General features: G+C 37.4%; 1 protein-coding gene and 1 long non-coding RNA gene across 2 annotated transcripts in view; both read left to right on the forward strand.

The window, feature by feature from the left end:
• Positions 1-14,845, forward strand: part of LOC126828684 (uncharacterized) — a 31,595-nt gene extending 16,750 nt beyond the window's left edge. The window contains exon 5 of the long non-coding RNA XR_007683195.2: positions 11,723-14,845. This is a non-coding gene — a long non-coding RNA (uncharacterized LOC126828684). The remainder of the gene's footprint in view (positions 1-11,722) is intronic.
• Positions 1,661-7,469, forward strand: LOC126828671 (cholecystokinin receptor). Its single transcript, XM_050558590.2, has 2 exons — positions 1,661-1,894; positions 4,231-7,469. Exon 2 carries the CDS (start codon positions 4,248-4,250, stop codon positions 5,643-5,645), a length of 1,398 nt encoding a protein of 465 aa, XP_050414547.1. The 5' UTR covers positions 1,661-1,894; positions 4,231-4,247; the 3' UTR covers positions 5,646-7,469.
• Positions 14,846-18,581: the final 3,736 nt, after the last annotated feature.

Raw genomic sequence — 18,581 nt, forward strand, 5'->3', positions numbered from 1 at the left:
TAGATAATGTACGATTAGCAAGTTGTCCGTACATTATTTGACATAATGGTACGCCAACATCAAAAGATGACGTCACATCTGTATTTAAGTGTCTTTAATAAACCAGTGATTGTATTCTATATAAACGATCGTTTTGTTTTTAATAAATACAAAATCAGAGATTTAAACTAATAATAAACGCTGGGGTTGTTCAAAAGCTCAAATGTTTTATGGAGACTCTCTAGCAGGTTTTGGGGGTTGGGTGGCCGAATGGCTTAAAGCGTGTGCGTTATATCATTGGGTCAAGTGGCGTGGTTTCGACTCCCCGCTTGTACATGACAAGGTTTAGGGTCGCATGTCCATTCTTGTGGGTTTTCTCCGTTACATTTAGTTCCCTCCCACTGCTTAAGACCCCTAAGCGAATTATTGAAATAAAATTGAACCAAATGTTAGTCACGAAATGACCTAGTTTGGGTCGAGTGGTCGTTACCCCCCCCCCTCTCTCTCTCTCTCTCTGATAGTACACTGCATGGTGCGCGCCCGTCTTCAATAGTCCGATTCGTGCAAATAGCAGGACGTTAGACCCAATTTTCTTTTATTTCTTTAAGCGTATTCATGAATCGTACGTAATTGTCTTATAGTTGGCCGTAACAAAGAATAATAGTTTTATGAATGGCACATTATTTAATTTGGTGACCATGTGGCAACTTAGTACTTATTGCAACTAATATAGCGCAAAAATATCAACTATACCGTTAATAAATATATAGAGACGGGGTGTCCCGGAAACGGAGCCCTGGGGTACGCCACCTATCTTTTTTTAAAAATTAATACTGAATCCAAGTGACCTATGTGATTTATTAAACGAAATGAAATGAAATAAAATGGGGTTAGACATCCCACTGTTCTGTGCCGGGCGGGGTAATGAAGACGGACATACGACATACAGTGTTCTATGACATGTTGAGACGAAAAACCGAGGTCCCGTGTACACAATGGCGTGCACGTAAAAGATCCCTTGACAGTTGGAATTCGATATAAGAGTAGGCCGTAGTGCCGCTGTCCGGGCAAAATTTCCCTCATAGTACACTGTATGGCGTATGCCCGTCTTCATTAGCCCAGTTCGGAGCAAAACAGTAGGACGTTAAACCCCTTTTCATTTCATTTCATTTTGTCCAATTTCTATCATTTTAATTTTATTTAATTTTATTGAATAACTTTTCATTCATATTACAACTAAACTAGCGAAACCCTGTATATATATGATATGTCAACAACATATAGAAACTTTTCTTGTAAGATTTTGAGATTTAATTTTTTTGAATTTTTCATTAACATCACAATTACATTGGACGGTGTCTCTGGTTTCACTGCATTAATATAACTTATTTTGGACACGTTTGACAACTTTCTTTGTAACAACTGTGGAGTTTCACAAAGGCAGGATATTTTTTGAGATACTCGGATGTTTGTTAAGATCCTCGGGAAGACACCCAACCGATAACAGACTATAATTTGTATGATATTTATATATATAGACAGATCCGTGTGTATAAAGGACAACAATGTAAAATATAGAATATACACTGTACATATATAACAAACTATTTTTGTATATGTATAGTCGTGGGTTTTGGCGTGTGACGTATTACATCCGGTTGGTTATTATGAGCAACAGAATATTACAATACCGCGGATTTGTCATTAATACTGGGAAATTATAAGAATCCGTTCAGTCATTTCCGATATTACGCCTGAGGTTAAACGCCGTGAACTCATCGTCCAGGATTAAAGTGAACAATTTAACTGTTGTTTATAAACATCTTGTAAGAATCTTCCAATCTATCAGAGTGATTTGAGATTTAAGGATGAGCGGTCGACTTACAGATCCCTAAAATAGTTTTCCATTATTAAGGTAAGTGTAGACGAGGGCTTTAAACGAATTTAACAAAAATATTCATTCGTAATATTTGCTTAATTTGTTGTCATTTTCCATGTAGAAAGTTTGGGACTAACAAGGGTATGAATGTGGTTTAGCCTCGAACCCTTCTACATAAATTGTTATTAAGGACCGAGATACTACAATAAACAATTGATGTAATTTTAAACAAAGATTTCTCGGGAATAGAGGGGTTGAGAGGTCGGGGGGTAAATTGAATTATACAAGAAAGGTTCGTAAATTGAACTATATAACAAAAATAAGGCAGACATGAATGGGGTTTAGCCCGGTCCCTTTCTACATAAATTAAGGACCGAGATACTACAATTAACATTTGATGTAATTTAGAATAAAGATTTCTCGGGGGGAGAGGGGTTGAGATGTGGAGTGGGGGGAGGACTCGTAAATTAAATTATACAAGAAAGGCTCTTAAATTGATATAGATTATCTTTACGTTTCATAATACTGCTTTACAAATCCCGGGCATACAAGCTTTCTTCTTTAGTAAACGTATGATTATGCATATTTCTAACCCATTCTACACCTTAAATATGATATTGTCAACAATACGTAGTGGATACTAAAGGCGAGATCGGGTTTATTAATAGCGAAATAATATCAGATGTTTACATCATTTATATTTCTTGAGGGCCTTTTCTAACTTTTTGTATTTATCTAATTTAAAAAAAAAAACGATACGTGATGTTTAATTCATCGTAAAGTCTTTTATGGATCGATAACCTATCAATCTCTTGTGGATCGATAACCTATCAATCCTTTGTGGATCAATAATCTATCAGTCCTTTGTGGATATAATTAAATTTCAGTCAGGTGTCAATACGTTAAAACTGGACAATGCATAGTGATAAATACCCCAACAGACTTAAGATAATGACGAAGGAAGATAATCCACCATTCCTTCACCGGACAGCCAATATTAACGGTGTTATAAAGGGACATTTTGTTATACAACAACTTTGCTTTTTATGTATTAACCAATTTTAATTACTCCTTTATATAAAAATAATATAATTAAATCAACCTGTCCAACGTGTATAATATATTGGATGTTAGATTTTTAATAACCAAGAAGAAGAATCCACTAGACAATAAAAACATATTATATAACAAGATGTTTTTAAATTTCTATAAAGTTCTACTATGTAAATCTGTTGTGTAAATATTAGTATAGATTATAATCCTATTTACCTGTCAGGTATAAGATCGTAAGGGCTGTTAGAAGTGGATTTATTATTTTTAATAAAATAAAAGGAACATAGATTTATTAACTATGGATACATTGTATATCCAAGCTCGATTCCCATTTTGTGTTAGGCTGACAAGGACAATATTGCTGTGTCGTCGTTCGGATGGGACGAAAACCGTTACTCACCCGTGTACACACAGGAACCCCCCCCCCCTCCAGACAATCATTACATTGCTGGAATTCGATGACGACTACGAGGAATTGCCGCTGTCTTGACAAAATCCTACCCTCTAATTATTACCCACGTGACCATAGAAATCAATAACCATATGTTAGTTTCAAAATGATCGAAGTACCATGTTACCTGGACGTTAAACCCAGTTCCTACCCGTCTAGTTTATCCACAGGATTAAACCCAGATCATACCCGTCTTGTTTATCCACAAGAAAAGATTATACCCAGATCCTACCCGTGGGTTTGTCATAACTTTTTTTTGGGGGGGGGGTTGGACGAATCCTGGAATTTGGAACATTTCATTACCAAACGAAATAAATAATTACGAACAAGCTCACCACCATGTGGATATAAAACTGAAAATCTGTCCTGGCGATCAAAATCATGGGGGGGGGGGGGCAGAGACCTATTCGTCCCCCCCCCCCTTCCGATTCTAATAAATGAATAAATATGAATAAAGACTGCCCGCCGACTCGCTTTCTCTTTCAATAAATAAGGGCTGGTTTAAACGTAGATTTAGGAAATGAAATGAAATGAAATGGGGTTTAACGTCCTACTGTTTTGCTCCGAACTGGGCTAATGAAGACGGGCATACGCCATACAGTGTGCTATGGGGGAAATGTTGCCCGGACAGCGGCACTACGGCCTACTCTTATATCGAATTCCAACTGTCAAGGGATCTTTTAAGTGCACGCCAATGTATACACGGGACCTCGGTTTTTCGTCTCATTCGAATGACGACGTAGATTTAAGATAGCAGATATTTGCTATAGTAATATACCACATGCAATACCTATATTTTATTTTAGTGTAAGGGTCGCTTAAAATGTCATCTAATGTCAATTATTTTAACATTGTCTTTCTCTTGTAGAAAATATTCAAGCACTGATGACGTCAACAACATTAACGATGACGTCCACCACACCAACAACCAATTTAACCAACGAAGAGAAATGGAGTTATTTAGTAGACCTAGACCAAGAGGAGACAACTGTGAGAATGTTCGCCGCCATGATATTTATTGGTATTCTCGGTGTTGTTGGACTGTTTGGAAACATCCTAGTTATAATCGTCTACGCCAAATATTTCAAACACAACCCCTCCAGGATTTTCATCATCTCCGTGGCTGTGTTCGACTTAATCAGCAATATCTTATGCATTCCGGGTGAAATCTTTGATTTAAAACATTCATTTCGCTTCCAGAACGCTGCCTTGTGTAAATACTTCCGTTTTAATAACGTGTTTGCCGCGGCGTCTTCAATATCTATGCTTGTCATCATTTGTATTGAGCGGTACCTAAAAATATGTCGCCCGTTTAAACCACAAATTGAGTTGCGCGTGGCCTATAAACTGGTTGGGATTGTCGCGTCAGTGTCGTTCATATCGTCACTTCCGGCAATTGTGGTTTACGGGGTGAAAACCAAAAAAATAAACAAATATGGCGTTGAGATTGATGCCTATGAATGTAACATTAGTGATGATTACCAAGGCAGTGTTTGGCCATCAATTTACAAAGCTGGACAGTTTTTGACGTTCCTTGTTTTTGCCGTGATACTAATCGTTCTCTACAGTTTGATTGGCTTGACTATATATCGACACAATAAACGGCGATATAGTCTCGGTGGTAGTATCCCCAGACCAACTGTCAAAAAACAACAAGAACTAACCCCAAGCTCTAGCAATGACGTCATGGATAAACCCGACTCTAGTCCTGACACTGAAAGCATCTCAACCGTTTCCACGATAGTGTCTAGCCCTTCGGAGAAGAACTCCCCCAAAGTTAATTTCAATTTTGACACATCCATTGAAAGTGTGTCAGATGAAAGTCTTTCAAGCAAAAAAGACAGAAAAAACAGCACAATTTCAAACAAAGCCGTTTCGTTGATGACCAAATTAACGTCGAAAATTTTAAGATCCTCGTCGCAGTCTGGTAGTAGGAAGGGATCGGAAACCCTGAAACCTACACAACCTTTTACAGTGAAGTACAAAACAACTTTGATGTTGCTGTCGATCACGGCTGCGTTTATCATTAGTTATTTGCCCCATTTAGTCATTTCATGTATTAAAATTTTTGTCAAAGATTTCGTCAGTGGTTTAACGGATGCCGAGTTTATGGTTTACACGATTTTTCTTCGATCTTATTTCCTCAATTCGGCTATTAATCCCATTATATACTGTTTCTGGAACAAAATATTTCGCGATAATGTGGTTCAATTATTTTGTAAGAACCGGTCAAAGTCGGTTCAAAAAGGAAGACAAGAAGCAAAGGTCAATAACAGTCTTTAGAACCACAGCATCGTTGCAAGCTGGAATTTGATGGGTGGCTAGTTTTATCATCATCGAAATACTAATTTTTGGGGATTTTCGAAATATACTGTTAGAATTACCTTCAATAGAACAGCAACATCCTGGCAATTCTTCCAATGGATAATGAACAGAGACCAAGGGGTATTGGTTCATTGCGAAAAGATACCGAAGTTGCCAGCATAGAAGAACAATCAGTCGGCCAACAGTAAATTATACTCGGTTGTTCCGATCAATGGAGAGCAGTAACGCCTCTTTAACACTCGGCAAACCTCAACAGATTCCAGTAACCTACATCTAATCTCGGCTGTATGACAAAGTCCGCCATTAGAACTACTTTCAAGTTCCCGGATTACAATGGCGTTGTCCATGACGACCAATGACGTCATTGATGACAACGTATTTGAAGAATGTTTTATCTTACAAAATTTTCAAAGTTTGATGCTGTTTTTCTTTCAAGTTTATCCGATTTTCTTTAGACAAGGACAAATTTGCACTGAAAATTCTACACACTCTTCGAACGACGCAATTTTGAGAACTTCTTTCTAAACGCGGGCAAGTTTCCCTTATAAGTAAACCGGTGCCGCATCGCAAATGTATAGGCGTAGGTACATATCACTTACTGTCATACAGCCGAGGCTAGATGTACGGTACCGGAATCTGCCGAGGTTTGCAAAGTGGCCTCTTTAATAATCAATTGTTGTGGATATTTGTTGTTGAATCAGTTTTAATGATGTTATATCTTTATGATTAGCTTTTAAACAATATATCATTCATTTGGAAAATATTGAACAACAGCTCTCTATGGTAACAACCAAACAGATCACTCTGCAAACCTCGGCAGATTCCGTTACTTTACATCTAGCAGTAGATGTAGCACTGGAATCTGCTGAGGTTTGCCGAGTGCCAAACAGATATCCTCGCCAGGCTTGAACACGAAGCCTATATAAGCTGGACATATTGGTTGTTGAGTCAGATTTGATGATGGAGATTTACTCTATGATTGACTTTAAAATAAAAGTATTCATTTAATAAGAACAATCTCCTTACCAAGGCTGAAAACGAGTTCAGCACATATAATACTCTACAATCTCGTAACGAACTGTACAAGAACGGGTCAAATATACATGATACGGCAATGCATGAGACGTTTACTGTTACCTGCCTCATCTTTCTTGACTCGTTAGTCTGAAAATAACGTATTGAAATATGGACTTGACATTAAATATTATTCAATCACTGTGATGATCGTCACAACAATGATCGGGCGGTCACAAACATGATTATCGTCATTTCAACCATTACAGTCGACATCGTGATCAATAATCGTTATCGTCGACATCATTACTACCATCAAATCATCATCGTCAACAACCACCATCTTCATCGTCATTGCTACCACCAAATCATCACTGTCAACCGTAAAGTCACAAACATCATTGTCATCATCATCATCATCATTGCTACCACTAAATGTTCATCATCATCATCCATACTACCATCAAATCATCATCATCATCCATACTACCATCAAATCATCATCGTCATCATCATTTGCCACCAAATCATCATCGTCAACAACATGAAATCCATAATCAATAACCATCATCATTATTATCATCATGAAAATCATCACCGTCAACTTCATTACCTTTTTTTTGTTACAAGGATAAATATTTAATTTCTTCAGTCTTAGAACGACTGATGGCGCTTCTCATGTTTGTTATGTTATGTTATGTTATGTTAATGTTATGTTATCCTATGTTATGTTATCCTATGTTATGTTATTGTATTATATAAATATTGTATATGTGAATATAATGTTATGTTATGTTATGTTAATGTTATGTTATCCTATGTTATGTTATCCTATGTTATGTTATTGTATTATATAAATATAAATATTGTATATGTGAATATAATGTTATGTTATGTTATGTTAATGTTATGTTATCCTATGTTATGTTATCCTATGTTATGTTATTGTATTATATAAATATAAATATTGTATATGTGAATATAATGTTATGTTATGTTATGTTAATGTTATGTTATCCTATGTTATGTTATCCTATGTTATGTTATTGTATTATATAAATATTGTATATGTGAATATAATGTTATGTTATGTTATGTTAATGTTATGTTATCCTATGTTATGTTATCCTATGTTATGTTATTGTATTATATAAATATAAATATTGTGTATGTGAATATTAATTAAAAGTTATCTTATTTTGTTTATTGTTTTTGCATTTTTTAATTTTGAGATTCCAGAAAGTGACAGGTCCAATAAAAAATAATTCCCCAGAGAGTTAAATCTGCAGACTGAATTACTATTACTCTCTAGACCATCGGATGGCTGAGATATTAAGTGGATTAGACAATGCCTTTTTCTTGTCAAAACTTGAAATATTCATAACTTCGCTTACAATAAAGTAATTTGAGTGTTTAATATATTTATTTTTCAATCTTACATAATGTATCTTTAATGTAACTATTATAGCAAGCATGGCCAGCTCTTTATCTAAATCTTACACAATGTATCTTATACTCAGGGATTTATTTCTGTATTTAAAATCTCAAAATAAATATCCGGATATACATCTCAATATAGAAATATGTCCTGTTCAACCTTCCCAGCTTATTGAGAAATCCGTGTGACACATCACAGTTTGTGATCCTGGATAATATTCACACGGATTAACAAGGTCACATGACGTATCAAATATAAAATTACTAGAAGAATGCCCGGCTTCGCTCGGGGGTCATAACCCCGAAACCGGAAGTGGTAGACTAACGCCACCTGGCCTATGTTACTTCCCGGTCCGAGCTACCCCTATACCCCAAATTTCAGACTCGGGGCAGAGCTAGTGTAGCCGCTAACCCCGAACAGACAGACAAACGACAGTCACAAATATTAGTATAGATTATAAACAAACCCGAAAAAAGTAGGCAGGTATAATGTTAGTTTTATAAATGCACCCCCCCCCCCCTCTATATATTTCAAATATATATTTATTATAAACAAACCCGAAAAGTAAGTTTTATAAATGCTCCCCCGCCCTCCCTGTCCCCCTCTATATATGTCAAATACATATTTATTATAAACAAACCAAAAAACAAAGGTAGGTATAATGTTAGTTTTATAAATGCTCCCCGAACCTCCACTCCCCCCCCCCTATATATGTCAAATACATATTTATTATAAACAAAAAACAAAGGCAGGTATAATGTTAGTTTTATAAATGCACCACCGTCCTCCCTGTCCCCCTCTATATATGTAAAATACATATTTATTATAAACAAACCAAAAACAAAGGCAGAAAAAAATAATAGTTTTATAAATGCACACCACTAACCCCCGCCCTCGTCACCCTGTCTGCCCCACTCCCTTTACATGTGTCAGACACATATTTATTATAAACGAACAAGAAGCCAAGGCAGGTATGATGTTAACTTAGCTGTTTTAAATCTATAATGTCGGAGCAGGGCATGGGGGATCGGATCGGGAGATCTGTGACACGAATACTGGTGATGCTGACCTAAAATGAAATAGAGATTAAAGGGTCCACCTTCATGGGCCCCTGGAGTGATGTACCTTCATTAGCCCTGTTGGATTAGAACATTAGGAAGGGGGATTAGGTGGCCGAATGGTTAGCGCGTGCGCGCTGTATCATTGAGTGAATTGCCTGTAACCTCGTGTTTTTTTTTTCGGGTCCTCGGGTTCCCTCCGACTGCTAAGGAGCCCTACGCGCAAGCGAATTATTGAAAAAAAATCATATATTAGTCCTGAAATGACCTAGTATGTGGTCGAGTGGACGTTACCCCCCCCCCCCCTCTCTCACACACACACACCTCTATCTTTCAGGGTTCGACTCTGATGGTGGTCGTGAAAGTGATGCAGAGCGGAGGGCCTGGAGGAGGACAGTGACTATAGTCGCGTGGTGTCGTGCACATATTACGCGTGCACTTAAAAGAACCCCTGCCAGCTGGAATTCTCAATTGTTATCCTGGCTAAATTTTCCCCCACAGCCTAGTGTACGACACCTGTCTTCATTTGTCCCATAGGACGTATTTAAACATTATTTCATTCATTGTGTAAGTGGAAAAATAAAATTGTGTCGGTTGTCTTTCTGCTCTTTCCGACAAATAGTCCCGACTTATTTTAAAGGCAGTATAGACCAACACACAAAATGGCCCTCGAGGCAAAAGGAGTCAAATCGCGATATAAGTTTGAAGACAGGCCCCGCTTTCACAAAACATCCCCAGATTCACGTTAAGAATTTACTCAAAATTGTTCGCCTTATTTTAATTAAAGTATAGCCCTTTATAAAACTTTTGTTGTTTTACTGTATCAAATACACCAATAAGAAACTACATGTATGTGCAAATGTCTGTGTTTTTGGATCAAACATATTTCTCATAAACAGTGATTGAAAGTTGAGTAAATCCTTTCTGAGAATGTGGACATCACTTTGTGTGTCTACTGCATTTAAAATAAGCGGGATTATTTGTCGGAAAAAGAAAAGGAACCAAACACTTTAGAAATGAATATTTTTTAAGTGGCATTTAGTAACTGGGCAGATAAATAAACATACTTATATGGAAGAACAATTACCATAGGCGTAGGAGCTCAAAGTAATTCAGGGGGGCATAAGAGAAAATTGCCCGAAATCAATACCGTTTTTTCGGGCATACCTATCATAAGAGAGCTTCGGGCATATTTTCGGGCATGCAGTGGACAAGAAAAAGACGAGAAAATACTTTTCGGGCAGTGTGGATCTCAGAGAAATAAGTTAGTTATATTTTTTCTCGAAACGTTAATAGAAAAAAAAGGTCGTCGAATTTTTCATTGCCCGAAAATAAATTTTGCCCCCCCCCCCCCGCCTATGACAATTACTGATTTATTTAGGCGACGTTTCGAAGAGTTTTCTCTCAACGTTTTAGCTTGAAAACGTTAAGAGAATACTCTTCGAAACATCGCCTAAATAAATCAGCTGTTTTTCCAAAAGTATGTTTATAGTTTATTTAAACATGATGATGAGTTAGTTGTACTTTACGTCCGCTTCCACCGAGGTGATATCGCAGATATTTAAACATGAAGTGGGGAGAATTTATAGTCTATTCTCCCTTCCTTCCTTCCAGCTGAACAGTAGGATGTTGAACCTCATTTCATTTCATTTCCCTTCTATGACTAAAAATGTTTGAGTGAAAACCCTCAAAACTCAGACAATTCGGGACTAACATATGGTGCAGTTTTATTCAATAATTCGCTGCATAGAGTGAAAGACACCGTGAAACGTGGTTAGAAAGATGGTTTAACATCCACTGACCACAAAATGGGATTAACATAATATCGTAAAACTACCAGACGTGGAACGAGAAGGTTCAACATCAACTAATATATGGTTCAATTTTATTTAATAATACGCTTGCGTTCAGGGGTCTTTAGCAGCGGGGGGGGGGGGGGGATGGGGTGCGGAGACGTGGTTGGGCAGGCTGTCCTATCTTACTTTCCTACCCCTAAACCACTACAATACTTTCCAATTTTCAGTCTTTGGATGTCTCTTTTCCCGGTTTGCTATCACCACGTGAGCAATGGGGATTATCAGGCATGGGGAGGGGGCAAACGAGGTTGGGTTTCTTTTCTAGATTATATTATTTTACCGCCAAAGAATGTTTCATTGGTTATCGATGTAGACAATATAATTCGAACGTAAAGAATAAACCCCTTTACTGGCAGGGGGAGGGAGAGGGGGGTTGAGGGGGTCGATGACCTTGCATCCAATCGATTTTATAAATTTGCATCCAATCGATTTTATAAATTTAAATTATCTTCCGTTCTGATGTTTCTGTGTATTAGACCCTATAATCAAGGGGTTGATCTCGGTGATCGCCAAACCCCTGTACGCCATGTTTCTGAATATTAGGCCCTATATTCAAATATTAGGGTTTGAAATCAAGGGATGATCACCAAAAGTTATTGACACACTGTTGAAGGTTTAATGATTTATTTGTTATGACAAATAAAACGTTTTATTCTTATATATTTTCAGGTTCGCTGAAGGGTCACTAGGATGTATGTCTGAACCTCTATCACGATTCTGTCCACCTCACATTAAACATATCTTATTGTCCGCCATGTCCCGATTTTTACCGCCAATTTGTGACCACGTGGATAAGTATGGACGCTTCATTCAAGGTGAATCACGAACGGAAGACGTTGACGTCACTGGCTGAGTCATATATTGATTGTCATCAGAACATTTGAATGTTAAAATCTGATTACAGATGCTTTGTGTAAGATTTAGATAAAGAGCTAAGAGTTCTGCCATAATAGTTTTTAAAAAAAAGATAAAAAATGTGAAATATGTCCAAGTTTGTGCATCCTTCAGACTTTCAGAGGCCACAATTTTTGTCCACCAGAATGGGCGATGTTTTCTTAAACTTATTAGTAAAATAGTGGCCGCTGGCCGTGTTAGAGGAGTGACCATTGATTGAAGAGATGAAACAATAGAATTTTTACGGGTGGAATTTATCGTGACCGCTTACAAGGAGATGTCGCTGAATAGGAATGGCTGCTCATACAAATTCTAATAACAGGGTCAGGTGGAATCCTAGGTTATTCATCCTCCTTGATTTTGCTCAACCGAGTATAAAACACAAATTCATGTTCTGCTAGATTTGATGCAGACCTGCCCGGGTAGGGGAGGTGAGGGGGGGGGGGCAAAGACCTCATGAGGAGAAGAACCTAGGGCGGGCCTCTCTTCATCTAAATCGGGCATTTGACAGGTAACAGAGCATTTTTTTACACTTATATTTTCCAACAGTTAGAGCATTATCGTTTTTGACTTGGTTGACATCTTTTGAGTCATAAGTGTGAAGGGAGCCACGGTGGCTAGGTGGTTAAGACGCTGGCTCGCTAGCCTGGAGGTCGGGTGTTCGATCCCTGCATTGGCTGAGAAAGTTCATCTGATTTTCCAACGTGGTTTCCCCTTGTCAGTGGTGCAGAACGGAGAGCTGTCTAGTCCTTCGGATGAGACGAAAAACCGAGGTCCCGTGTACACATTGGTGTGCACGTAAAAGATCCCCTGGCAGTTGGAATTCGATATAAGAATAGGCCGTAGCGCCGCTGCCCGGGCTAAATTTCCCTCATAGCACACTGTATGGCGTATACCTGTCTTCATTAGCCTAGGATAGGAGCAGAACAGTAGGACCTTAAAACCCCATTTCATTTCATAAGTGTGAAATCGTTGGACATGAAATAATGTGTAAGATTCCTCTCCGGGTATCAAATAGTCAAGGTGTGTGCTGCTCACCGGGTATCAAATAGTCAAGGTGGGCTCTGCTCCCCGGGTATCAAATAATCGGGTTGTGCGTTGCCCCCCCTCGCGTCCTTTTCCTTCGGATTTGCCACTAGGGCTATGTAATGAATACAGGTACAGTAGAATACTTTATATACTATGCATTAAGGACCCCACTCTTTGTCACGTACAAGCCGTGAGTTGAAACCACACCATTTGACTCAATAACAGACATTCTGATCCAACACGCACGTGTTAACCATTCACCCCCACCCTTCCCATATTTAACGGGTTAATATTTACCTGATATAGTAATGAATATTTTATTAATTTGCTGTAGTAAATATTAACAATCTAAGAATATACCACGTATTTATCTAGATATACAACATGTATACCTAGTGTAGGGACAATATCAGACATATAACCAGTCATTGTTTTTCAAGGCGAGCGATCGTTCTCATGCGACTGCCACTCACCTGAATGGCGGCAGAGGGGAGCTTTTTCTCCCTATCACTCTCCTTTACAAAATCATGGGGAGTTTATTACCATTTATGAATGCAGGAATGACCCCTTAACATGCAGTTATTGATCTTCAGAACCATTTCCCATACACACAACTAATCACTCTCCTTAATATCAGATCATTCTCCTTAATTTCTAAATCACTCTTATCAAAACTGGGAGAGCTTTTTTAGGGGAGGGATTTTTTCAATTTGTTGATTAAGGGGAGTTTTTTCAGCTCTCGTCAACAACGACTGTATAATTTATTGCCTCAAAACATCATTTACAAATTGACCTACAAATCAGATGACCTATATTTATTTTAATTTTGTTTATAAACAGTATTTAATTTTATTGAAATTGGAATTAATTTTAATGTTCTACTTTTTTGCATCCATTTTGGTTAAAGAAAAAGACAGCAATCGAATTCCAAATGTTGAGGATTGTTTTACGTACTTGCCAATGTGTACAGGGGACGTCTCTGTATTTTGTAACATCTCAACGACTTGATACTATTCAGGGCTTACATCCGACTTGACACAGAGAAACCACGCCAAAAAATCATAAGTGAACCCAAGACATCTTGGGCAACCTTCGGCAGTAGACTATGGTCGCAACTAGTCTGGTCAGCCCAGTCATCTTTAAACTATCCCAACCATGCTCTATAGCATGAAACGGCTGGTCACGACCACAGGTTGAACTAAATGTCGTTTGACTATACTACAAAAATCTGTGCAAACCGAAGGCCGCCCTTGCTGGCATGACAGTGTCTTACTTACTGAGCCACAGTGGCTCCAAAATAAATATCTGATTTATAATTTAGAGAACAGAGAGAGAGAGAGAAATGGGTTTAACGTTCACTCGACGCAAACTAGGTCATTTCGGGACTAACACATGGTTCAATTTTAATTCAATAATTCGCTTGCGCGTAGGGGTCTTTTGCAGTGGGAGGAAACTGGAGGACCCGGAGAAAACCCACGAGTTTGGACAGCCGACCCTACTCCTTATCACATACAACCAGGGAATCAAAACCATACCACTTGACTCAATGACAGACCGTATGATACAACGCACACAAATGTGCTAACCATTCAGCCATCAAACCCCCCCAGAGAATGGGGAAACAAAAAGCAATCTGTATTATTTTATTTACGTGACGTGATGAAGATGTGACTAACACATCATACAATATAATGACTATAACAAGATGTTTGACTGCTAAATAATAAACAATAAATATAAGATTCTCGTTTTTATTTCTTTTTCTTGTTTTTTTGACTAGATGCTCCGTCACCTTCACCTGATGCATGTTGTACTTTCTGCCATTTTAACGGTTTTCGTCTGTACATTGGCCATGGTGGTAGAGTTAACTGAAATAAAATTATAATAATATTAATTATGAATAGTTGTAGGTGTCAAAATAAGGATTGTAGTGGGGTAATATGCTAAACAAATTCTGCTGGTTTGCTACATGTAGAGCTAAAATCAAGAAAAACTTTAAAATTGTAGTAAAAAATCATTTGAAATATATATAGAGAGAAATGGGGTTTAACTAGGTCATTTTGGGACTAACATATGGTTCAATTTTTTGCTTGCCGTGTAAGGATCTTTAGAAGAGGGGTGAAACCAGAGAAAACCTATGAGGTTGGACAGGCAACCAACGCTTTATCGCATACAAACAAGAAATCAAAACCATGCCACTTGACCTATCCAACGCGCATACATTAAACTTTCGGCCACCCAACCTCCCCATTTGAAGTACTGTATACAGGTAAGCTAACAGGTAAGCTAACAGGGTTGGGTCTAGCATCTAGGGTCACGTGTGCAATGAGTAGCATCGTGATATCATTAACACAACGAATATGTTTCAGCTTCCATGGTTGGTTGAGATATTCTCTTATGCAGCTATTCAGTTAACTTAGCCTGAAATCCCCCTGTTCAATTGAATATCCCCATAGGCTGATGTGAACGTGTACTAAGAGAGATAACTCTGTTTAGTAATACCCGGGCAGCGACACTATGACCTACTCTTGAATTTCAACTGCTTCGGGATCTGAATGACTAGACAGCCGTACTTGTCAGGCCCTCCGCCCTACCCCACTGACAATGGGAAACCACATTGGATAATCTCAGTGAACGTTCTCGGCCAATGCATGGATCAAACCTGTGACCTCCAGACTAGCGAGCCAGCATCTTACCCACTTAGCCACTGTAGATCCGTTTAGCAAATGAATATATTAAGTGTACATACCAAACAAGACAAAGCAAATCCAGCTATTAATATATACATGGTCTGTGAAAACTGTTGACAGATATATCCCCACACAAATCCTACAATCTATAATAGATAAAAACACACAGAAACATCAAATATAACACACATTTAAAATAAATCTAAATTGCAAACTTTTTCTTAAAATTTTCATGATAAACACAAAACAAATACACAACATGCCACATACTGAAAAAAAAAATTTAAATTTAAAACTTCCTCTCAAAAGTTGAAACATATAGAAAATAATTCACAAAAATTATAAAAGTTAGCTAAAAATAATTATATTTTCAATTTTAGACAGATAGATACAAATTAAAACACAGATCCTATTTCATTTCGTTTTTATAGCTAAAAATTTCGTTTTACTTGTCTTTACTACACTAGGATCTGAAAGAGCTGTTATCATTGACGGGTTCTGAATGATGTGAGGGATTAGCCAATGAAACGGTCTGTTACAGCGAGCTTTAGGCGTGTTTTGCGAGGAACTGTGGGTAATCCACTAGTACTATCAATCCTGATTGGTTAATCAAATGTCTGTCGTGATAGAGTCATAAGCCGCTCATATGACTTCTGACGCGACCTATCGCCACAACCGGTCAGATCTTCATGTAGTGTAGGCCATCGAAAGTATAAAAAAACGAAACGAAATATAGATCTGTATTCTAATCAGATTGACTTGCAACCAGATTTCCACATTTATTACAGTATCTCCCGTCAAAAGGCAAAACCTAGTAACTCACTTTTTTCTTATTTTGAGAAAACAAAGGAAAACGTAATGAATGAATATTAAACGCCAGCTCATCCATTGATTTGACTATTGAGTTACTAGGTTTTGCTGTGATATACTAGGCAAATGAAGGAAGTTGCTAGGTTGTGTCATGGGTGTAACTGCTTACAAAATCAAAAGATTGGAATATCTAGTACAACAACTGGAGACACATACCCTAGTAACTACAAATATGGTCCTAACTCAATTTTGATAAAAAAAAGTGAGTTACTAGGTTTTGCCTTTTGACGGGAGGTATGTTAAAGGTGCATTATGGGAGATTAGATAAAGAGCTGGCAGTTCTCATTATAATAGTTCAAAAATAGATAATGTAAAGGCAATATGCTGAAACTTCAGTCAAATTGCTTCACTCTGAACCGAGAAATTGGAGATTAGATCATCATTGTCCATATTTGGATTTAATCAACAATGTATGTTGAGCGGCAAATCTGATTCAAATCCAGTAAATATCGCAGGTTAGCGATGACATCGGGAGTTGATTATGGCCTGGATAAGTTAATTAATGTCTAATTAATAATTTATATAACATTTAAGGCCTATAGAAAGACTTGTAATAGGCAAATTGAGCTCTTACATAATGTATGTTTAAGATTTCTTACTTTTTTTAAAGATGCATTGTGTAAGAGCTACATGTAAATCTGCATAAAGCAGGTCTTTTTTCTAGCTTCAAATGTTCTATAAATTATTATTTCGATATTTATTCACAAAAAAAAACGCCCATTATCAACTCTCTAGACTATGAGAAGGGTGAGAAATTAAGTGGATTAAAAAAGGTCTGGCATATCTTTGTGAACATTTTCGTAGCAACATTACTTGATAATGTACACTTTTTCTTGTCAAAACTTCAAACATTCATTACTTCGCTCAGAATAAAAAATTTAACTAAAATTTTCAATATATTCATCATCTATTACATAACAATTATGGCAAGAAGGGACAGCTCTTTCTCTAAATCTTACATAATGCATCTTTAAGCTATACATACATGTATGCCATATTATTCTAGATCCGACCTATATTACAAAGTAAAACAATACTTACACCAAAAAGACAAATAATTATCTGGAATGTTTTCTCTGCTCGTCTTTGTCCATCAAAATCCTAATAAAGAAAATTTAAAATGTTTTAAATCTATACTAATATTTGTGACTGTCGTTTGTCTGTCTGCCTGTTCGGGGTTGGCGGCTACACTAGGTCTGCCCCGAGTCTGAAATTTGGGGTATAGGGGTAGCTCGGACCGGGGAGTAACATAGGCCAGGTGGCGTTAGTCTACCACTTCCGGGGTTATGACCCCCCCGAGCGAAGCCGGGCATTCTTCTAGTGCCTGTTAATACAGATCAAGGTTGTTAACGACCAAATTATGCTGCCACAGACATCAATATTACACTAATATTAATTATTTATATATAATTTTACGATTTGTTTTGAGTGTTTTTTTTTTTCTTTCTTTAGAGAAATAAAGTGACGTTGTTCAAAATAAGTTTTTTGTTTGCACTTGGACTTCTACAGTTTGTGCGAAAACACCTATTGTCATAATCCGGAATCATTTATATTTATTCTTAATGGAGTATCACTCATCTGGAACCCATTTTTATGGGTCATCGTTTCGTAAAAAAACTTTTTTGAATCCTAGTGCTGTCCTAAGTGACCAATCAACAGGGAATGAAAAAACCCCAAGGTTATTGAGGCACCATGTTTGATTCCTGACAGTTCCATCCTATCACATACGGATGGAAATGGAGACAGAACTACATTGGAAGATATTAAGACAAAATTTGGTACCATAGCAAACAACAGGAGCAGTGGGGGGGGCGAGTGAGTATAATCTTGGCTGGCAAACCTGGAGGTACTGGCTGCAGAGCCTGGCAAGGGTCAACACACAGTCATTCGGATAGAACGTGACTGAATGTCAAAAATATTTACTGTAATTGCCGTAAACTTCTGTATTATTTTTGTACAGTTAAAATAAATACATGTATAACAAACAGTTTTTAAATATTTTATCTATGTACGATGTAACCTAAAGTTTCTGAATTCAGGTTCAG

Source organism: Patella vulgata, chromosome 7, assembly GCF_932274485.2.
Source record: "Patella vulgata chromosome 7, xgPatVulg1.2, whole genome shotgun sequence".
Classification (NCBI taxonomy): Eukaryota; Metazoa; Mollusca; class Gastropoda; family Patellidae; genus Patella; species Patella vulgata.

Excerpts from the sequence above, each read along its gene's own strand:
- LOC126828671 (XM_050558590.2), top strand. The coding sequence starts at position 4,248 with ATGACGTCAACAACATTAACGATGACGTCCACCACACCAACAACCAAT.